General features: G+C 29.2%; 1 protein-coding gene across 4 annotated transcripts in view; it reads left to right on the top strand.

The window, feature by feature from the left end:
• The window catches only part of Jupiter (microtubule-associated protein Jupiter), a 205,500-nt gene extending 196,919 nt beyond the window's left edge, over window positions 1-8,581 (top strand). For 3 of the 4 annotated variants that reach the window (XM_067046685.1, XM_014434043.3, XM_014434042.2), the window contains exons 2-3: window positions 3,771-3,931; window positions 8,048-8,581. In XM_067046685.1, coding sequence (XP_066902786.1) covers window positions 3,771-3,931; window positions 8,048-8,214 — 328 coding nt within the window. In that variant the 3' untranslated portion in view covers window positions 8,215-8,581. Of the gene's footprint in view, window positions 1-2,591; window positions 2,740-3,770; window positions 4,097-8,047 lie in introns of those variants that run through there. The other variant, XM_067046683.1, reaches the window with a different exon arrangement.
• Window positions 8,582-9,034: the final 453 nt, after the last annotated feature.

The following is a 9,034-nucleotide window of genomic DNA, read 5'->3' on the forward strand; positions in this document are numbered from 1 at the left end:
GTTATTATAATGTACCATATAATATTATACACCAATAATATTATAAAGTACCATTTTAGCAGGTCACTGCTAAGTGTACCTGAGGTGATATATCATCTCTGAAATTTGATAATATCGAAATTTATGGAAAAATGGCATATTGAACGTCTCATGACTCCTCCCATTGTATTAAAAAAAAATCTTGAGATCATTATTCTGGGTTTTTTGTGTAAACTAAATTATGTGAGATCTTTCTTTGAATTTGAGAACAATAAGAAACTCAAAAGCAACTGTACTTGTCGGATGAATCAGTCTCGGTCTTAAAAGTGCTTGTTAATAATTTTTTATTGACTAAGGCTATCAAAGCTACTACAATAGCACTCTGGTACAATCAACTCGATTGACAATACGACCGCCTTTATAAGTTCCATTGTTGTAACACTTTCACTTTCATTGGTGGTAGTTGTATTAATTAGAATGAAAATTATTTTCTATCTTACATAAATTATTATTAAACTTTTCTTTGATATATTATATGTCAATATTTGCTACTGCAAGATTTTGATATCTGTCCATTTTCGAAAGTATATATTTAAGAGGACCGTCACTTCAAGTATATTTTCTCTTCAAATATTTGAATATTTAAAATACTTGTTTTACCTAATCTCTAAATTTATTTACCTAACTGCAAACTGAACTTTAAACAGTCAACAGAGTTGCGTGACTTTTCATTCATATCTGACTCACGAAGGCGCCACTGCCGTTTCGAAACATGCAGCCTACATTTGGCATTCGTCTGCCCACGTATAAAAAATAATTCGTTACAGGGTTGCTGGCGATAATATCTTTAAGTGCTTCAATATCACAGTTACTGAATTTCCTGTGTTATTATAATTTAACTGAAGTTTTTTGTTAGATTTATCAGGAACCCATATCTATCAGAGTATAGTTGTCTCACGTTATGTTGGCCTTTGTAATTAATAATTATTTATGAAATAAATATATTAGCTTTTCTGTTATAATTTTTCGCTTTTATTAAAGTGTACAATGAATCAATTTCGAAATACATGTAAAAATTAATTACTTGTTTCTGATACTAAATTTGAAAAAAAAATTTAACCACTCTTATTAATTAAAGTTAGGAGTGAATGAAGATGTTTTGTTTTTTAAAATATGATCTATTTAACGGTATAAGAAATCTTGTGGATTCCTGGTTAATCTTATGTTGGTAACTGATTTTCGAAAAATTGTAGCATAGACCTTCACCCTGTTCTTTGGTTACTAAATTAAATATCTTGTGTACTTAATTAATTTTAGAATAAAAGTATTTTTACTCCGCAAAAAAATCGTAGATTTTAAAATGTAATAGTTGTGTTCGAATGATTTCTTGAAGCAGTAATATTTTTCTTTGTTGACGTTTATACCGGATCTTCAAGGTGTGATTGATTATACCGTCTCAAATATTGAACCGTTAGTGAACGGCGTCTTGAACCAAGGAGGTAGGAGACTGCTGCGGATTAGTTTCAGAAAATGAATTAATATTATTTTTTTCTGTAAGGAAAAGATAGGACATTATCTCTCACATGCCCGGCGATCGATTAGAGGTTCTTTGACCCCTTAATTATATACAGTATTATGATAAAATAATAAAGATTCTCTATACTTCTCGTATAAAATAACCTAACTGGTCACAGTGTAGGGCAAAAACTAGCTATCGTTAAAACTAATAGCTAATATTGTCATGGATACGATATTCATTTATCAATATTATTCATGAACAAGTGTCTCGTTTCTATGGCAATTTGAGCTCGTTTCATCCATAGCTAATTTTTGCCCATCTCTGACTAATCAATACATTTTGAAGAGACGAAAATACGTCAGTACTTTATTTCTTGGGTGGTGATTCCTTTTAATAATTTTTATCTGTTTTGTTTATATGAGATATTTGCTCAAATTTAGAAACAAAAACATTACGTTTTATCTTAAAGCCACATTGAATGCACAGAGATGAATACATAATCCTTATTTAGAAAATAGTGTGCTTGAAAAACATCTAAAAATTATGGAGTAGTGCTACAAATTATTAGTTCCTTCAAACGCCATTGTCATAATTAAAAAATAAAAAATCTCTTAACGTTTTCATATAAAATATTAAAGAGATAACACATGTAAATATTGTGTCTTTTGTGATTGATATAAATCTACATTATCAGTTTTTAAAATCTATGATTTGAATTTTAATATTAGCACACAATTTTTCCAGAGGGTTATTTTTGTATGTTGTTATAGCAAATTGGAATTATATCTTAGTTTGTTGAAGAAGTTTTAAAATTATTTATTTTATTTTTTAAATAAATTCGTCGAATGAAACTAGCCAAGCAATTTTCTTTTTTCGATTAATTGTAAACTATTTTGGAGGAAAAAACAGTTTAGGTTCTGATCCACTGCCTACATTATAAACTCTTTCGTTTATATCTCTCGCACTATTTTAGGTTTGTTTCCTCTTTTCGTGCTTATTGTCTAATTAGTTAAAATCATTTGTTCTGAGGGCAATAATCCCTGGAATCGACCTGAGTTAAGAAATACCTCCTTTTATTCGTCACCTGTTCGGCTATTCTCGGTTCGCGGTTAAAATCATGATCGTGCAAGAAGGTAATATCCCCTCCCTTCTCCAGTCCCACGTTGCTACGCGCCGGCTGTTTCTTCTCTAGGGTAGACAATGGAACCTATACAACATAATCTTACAGATACAAGGCGTCGGTAAGTTTTACATTTTATTGAGGTTCTCCGTTCGTTTATTTCAACATGGTTTTGTGTTAATGTATAAATAACCTTACTGCTCACAATTGTAACTGTAAAACTTAATTTTTATATCCCTAGTATCTTATTTCATACCTCATTTCTGTTTTCAGCTAATTGTGATCTCATCTATTATTTTGAGAAAAGAATATGTGACTGACATTCATAAACATCAAACATTTTCATTTATTAAGTTTTGAAAAGAAGCAGTTCATGCATTGTTTGTAAGCGTTGAACTGTCCTCGTTTTTAGACAGTATTACGTTAGTGATGTAATAGTTGATCCCATTATTCTGCATATAATGTCAGTTCCTAGATTCTATTTTCAAAATAAAACGTTTCGATATTTCAATTGTTTGAACTGACTGGGGCGGAATAAATTATTGATATGTATTAGAAAAGTATAAATATATTAATACTGAAATGTGTATATCTAAAATATAATCAACTTAAGCATATGCTGTTACTGTAACTGTTCAATAATTCTAAGCAAATGAAGCTTTTTCTGAACATATAACTTTTTTCATAATTTGTTAAGTGTTCCGGATCCATCAGAATTCTCAGGCAGTTTAATAGAATTGAATTTTTTTTAATTGTATATGAACTTGTCTTTTTATGTTTCATCTTGTCCTGAAGGAAAATGGTTGGAGTTTATTTTTGTCAAAATTGAGTCATTACTACTGTTATTAAAGTTTAATGAAGAGTTTGTTATATTTATTGATTTATTTGATGAATTAATGTAGTATTTAGTTTGGTTTATTTTGTTTAATAAAATAAAAGAATATATGTTGTGACTAATGGTTTTCTCCTATATGTACTCATCAATTTGACTTTTTCGTTGCTTGTGGTTTGAATAATTTACATGTGGTTGATAGCTTCAACTTCAACCAACAATAATACTGCATTTATTAAATTTTAGTATTGGTACAATGATTGATTGATGTGAACATATGTCATGTAATAATTGTTAATAATTCGATTTGTTTGTTTCAGGGTGCTGAAACCTCCAGGTGGTGGCAGCTCAGACATCTTCGGCACCAGTGGTGGTAGCAATGAAACTGGCGGCACTCCTGCACGTCGGGTCAAGAACCATCAGCAGTCAAATTTGTTCCTAAGCGATGAGCCACAGATGACTCCGAGCAGAAACCAAAATGGTAAAGATACATACTCGCGACTCTTCGGCGCCCTTCCCCCGACAACCCCCGCCTCTACCTGCAAGAATCGAATGAAGAGCAACATTCTCCTTAGTGATGAGGTCAATGATAATAAAAACGAACAGAAGGATGATGCCCAATCTGAGGCTAGCAATGATTGTACTGGTACGTAGTCCCTGTCCCCGGTATAAAACCCGTTTTCCTTCCACTTAGGTTCCTCATGGTTCCAACCAACTCTACCCTATCTGTGGGTCGTGAACGTTAATTAGACAGAAATAATGTTATCCCTGTCATTAACATTTATATTTTACATAAATTAATTGACTAAGCCTCATGGCTTAGAAGAAATGAGGTTATTCTAATATGCCTGTTTGTTTTTTTTTTCAATAGGCTAATATCTTAAATGTTATAAGGTACTTGTTTTATTACCTTATTATAAAATATTGATAATTTGAGTGGTTATTGTTCTAATATGGACCGATTTCTGTTGCAGTTTATGAATATGTCTTTTCATGGTTGAAATGACTGTTACCCACAACTCATTCTCATTATTATCCAATGAGTTTTATTTGATTAACTCTATCCAAATGAATTACTGAGATCTATTTGACCATTATGTGGTTGTTATTAATTTGATTAGCTCTAATTTACTCCAATCAAAACATTCTTTAGAAAATTATTATTAACATATAAACTGATAAGTCTGGAATTCCAAATGATGATTTTCCAGGGTTTGAGTTTTTTCACCTAAAATATTAATCTAGTTTATATTAAAAAGCGAAACTCGTAATCTTATAACAGTTTTTTTTTTTTAACTTCGTTTTGTCTATGAAATTACTTTTTTAATGTTTTGAGAATCTTAGGATTGGTGTAACTCTTAAAAAACTATTTTATCATTTGAATCATTGTGGCAATGATGATAATTCCGTGATTGTTGGTTGATATCTTGAACCTGAAGTTCCTGAAGTGGAAACATTCCTTAACACTCATGTCCTGTAAAGCTTTCCCTTTGTATATAAAAACTGGCTAGGTATCAACTTAAAAATTATTCCATTAATATCCATAAAATTTAACTTGAAAAATGGAAATACTTGGAAATAACATTTTTTTTTTTTAATATCTTAAATTAATATTATTACCTTTTTTTGTTATTTTAATACTTTATCCTTCATAATATGTTCATTTATGTTACATACATATATTTATAATTTTATTTCTTCCTTAACTACCTTTGGTTATTTATGTTTCCTATAAATGGTTTTGGTTTTATTAACTTATGACATTATGCTTTGTTGTTGCATGCTAACTTTGGTGGAGGTTTACCTAATTCATTCTTACAATTATGATTTTAGATTCACTAACTCTAGTTCAATCCTAAAATTATTTGAATGTAGTCTGCTTATTAATTTCTTTAAAAGGTCATGTGTTGATTTGCCTTGAAGTTCGAGGATTGTTAGTTTGAATTATGAAATTAATTCGGTTTTATTTTTTGTGGGCTTTGATTACATTAACCTGCCCTCTAAGCCATTATATTATAAAAATATTTTCACTTAAACATTTTTTCTTAAATGATAAAAGTGAATTTTAAAAATGATTATTTGTGTCAATAGGCCTGTTCTATGACTGTCAAAATTTGTTATAACAAGCATATTATTTTTCAAAAATATTTTTTGGTTTATATATAGTGACCGTATAACTTAAAATATGAAGAAAATGGTGGTTAGGGTTGTGGTCAAAAAATAACTAGTACTTTTTAACTATTTGTTATTTTTTGATCTAAACCCCTGACCATCTTCGTATTTTATGGTTTGTATATTCAGAGTTTATAACAATATCCTTCCAGACATTTCATGAAGAATTTTTTTATTTTCTTTGAACTCTTTATTGGTATCTAACTCAATTTTAGAAAACTTCTAATTTAAGCTAAATATGATTCTGTTGATGGTCTCAAAAAATTTTTTTTTAAATGATCAAAAGCCTATTTTAAAGGTTTCGTGACAAAAAATAACCTAAAATTTTCACTGATTATTTTACTAAGACAAGATGCTTGTGTTGTGGATTTTTATTAAATCGCAATATTTGAAGAATAAAAATAGTTGTTAAAAGAAAGTAAATTAAACATTAACTAATTAAAATAAACATAAACAATGCATGGTAACACCTCCCCTAATTTAATTCCTCCAAAGATCCTTAACTATGCATGGGCTCTGTGGCACCCCTACTTATTTAATTGATGTTAAATTAATTGGTGGTGTTATCATGAACGTGCCTGGATGGAAGACTATTCAACCAAAGGACGTGCAATGACTCCTGTATGAAGGTAATCTAGACCAAGGAACTTTTTCAGTAATAAAAAAAAGCTTTTTTAGTTTTGTTTAAAAAAAAAAGAGAATTAGCCTATTTGGATTATGAGATTATGAAGCGCAATAAGATCTTAAGACTTCTATGTTTTCACAACGAAGAGGAGTATTTTTATCATTCTAAGGCTTCAGGATTATTGCTTTCTAAGTTTCCCACTGTGAGTTCCTTGGTTTCAGTTTTAATTTACTGATAAGTACATTTCTCTTTCACATATATGAATCACAAGATTTTGTGATTTGTATTGTGGAAGGTTATATTTATGTCATTAACATTTTGTTTGTAGTATTAGCAAGAATTACTAATAAGCGTATGTTAAGTGTGTTTGCTTTTGTTTTGTTTTTAATGGATTGGGTGTTGTACTTTTTCAGATAAAAAGAAAGCATTTTATCACGTTTAAAAATATATGGTTATTATAAAATTTTATGTTACAAATTCATGAAACAAAGTTTCGATTTTGTTGTTTTCCTTGTTAATTACTTTAACATTATCTAGATGATTAGTAATTATTTTTTAAGTTTAGTTTTCAATATAATTTTTTTGCTGATATGCTTTCTTTTTTCATCCAAATTATGTTTCTACTACGTATGTAATGAAAGAGAGAGTTTTGTGACATTTTAAGAAGTTAATCATTGTTTGAATTTCAACAATTGTAGCATGTTATGTTGTTTCATTATACTGGGAGTAATAATTTGTAGGAGAGCTTATAATGAAGTGTTTCTACTCAGTGTGCTTAAAACATTCTGAGAACTTTTCTTCTCTTTCAAAACTTTTCTCTCTTCAGTTTCTTCTATACCTTTCTTTTGTTTCTATAACTTTTTTCTTTTCTTTTTTTTATTTAGAAAATTACAGATAAGTAAGTATCCATGATAATTTCTGTATTCTAGGAAATTAATGAGTTTGAGTTAGTATTGAATAAAATATTTAAATTACTAGGTATAATAGGTTAATGTAGATGTTTTGAAGAAAAAAAAAAATTTTAAAGTTGGACAAAAATATTAAAAGAGCTATTTATATGCTTTTTAGTCGTAAATGTGCCTCAGCAAAATTAAGTGCTTCTGAGCATATAAATATGCTATTGCTTTTCACCTATAGTACTGTTAACAATTATTAGTGTTATATGTCATATAGTAAATGACGACTATTCCAAAAACAAAATTGGAATCACTTGCTTGTTTGCCGCCTAATATCCTTATAAGAAATACAACCACCATTTTATTTATTTATTTAAGAAACTATCTGTTGTTGGAATCTAATTTTTTTTTTTTTTTTTTTTTTTAAGAATTTATAGTTAGCATAGACAATTAATACAAAAATATGTTTGAAGAAAACATGTATACTGTAAATTCGATAAATGGCAGACCAGACTCAGTGCATGTGAATATATGTGGTACATCCATATAGGATGTTCTGACAACTCAGATTTTATTCTTTCATAAATTAACTATCGTGCCACAATAATTTTTTTCAATTTAATATTGCATAATTTATGTGATCCAACATTAATTAAATTAGGTACTGTCTTTTTAATAAACTGAAGTGGTTATTAAAAAAAGGTTTATTCAACTTGTACTACCAATAATGCAGCAAGAGGAGTCTCCTAGCATTAATATATTTTTCTATGATTGCTTAATATTGCATTTAAACAACAGATAGTTTCAGGTATTTTGAATGAATGTGTTGTGCAAGTGTGATTTGGTTTTCTAATGATGCATTAGATTTTTAGTTTTGACTATTATTTTCTATTTTTAACTCTAGATGGGACCCATAACGGGCAGAATGGTCACTCTGAGGAGATTGCTAATGCCAACCCAGTAATGAATGGAAATGCGGCTCCGATAGTGAATGGTAATACTCAGCCTGCGCCAGCTCCTGCCCAACGTCAACGTGTTCCTCCCGGTGGCTTCTCCTCTGGTCTGTGGTAATTGAGCAGCCTTCGAGAGGGTCCACCTCGTTCATCTTGGCCACGTTTATTTGTTTATGTCTTTTTTCTATATTATTTTGTCTAATTTAATGTAACAAAATATACTATTATACTCTTGATTTGTTCATTTTTGCTATTTGTGAATGTTTTATAGGACTAATTTATCTATCATTGGATTAAATATTGAATTTGCATTTAGGCTCAAAGATGAATGTAATGATAGCTCTAGTTTTGTTATGTATGACAACACACACGTACTTGTAAACTACTAATGTTTAAGTCTTATTTACATTTGTATTGTTAGATACTTAGAATCAAGTTAAATTTTAAAATTTTTGAACTTAAATTAAACTTTTTTAAAATTGTAATTTTTCTGTTATCACTCTCCTTTCTTTCCTTGTCCTCCTTAACACCTCCAGAATTAAGTACTTAAATATGTTCTTTAGTTCCTTCCTCTTAAAAAGGTAGGAGAACTTTTTCTATGATCCATCCTTATATCACAAGAGTTTCTGATTTTAAGCTTTATCATCTCCTTGCCTTTCTTGATAAAATGGATCAGTAGAAGTAATATTACTTTCTTTCTAGCTTTTATGTCCATTTATTCAGTTGTTTTTATGCTTCAAGAGGTTATTTCCCTTTCAGATATATTTGTGTTAATTTTTTTATCTTATGGAATATACAATTTTGAAGTAATTTATGACTTTATTTAATATATTTATTTATTAATTGTTTGAGAGTGGTTTATATTAATAACAACTACAAATGTACTTTACTCTCAATAGTTTAATTATTTTTAGCTCAACCAACGACCTTACCTTAAA

This window comes from Halyomorpha halys, unplaced genomic scaffold, assembly GCF_000696795.3.
Source record: "Halyomorpha halys isolate HHAL.00 unplaced genomic scaffold, Hhal_1.1 Scaffold1289.1, whole genome shotgun sequence".
NCBI classification, from domain to species: Eukaryota; Metazoa; Arthropoda; class Insecta; order Hemiptera; family Pentatomidae; genus Halyomorpha; species Halyomorpha halys.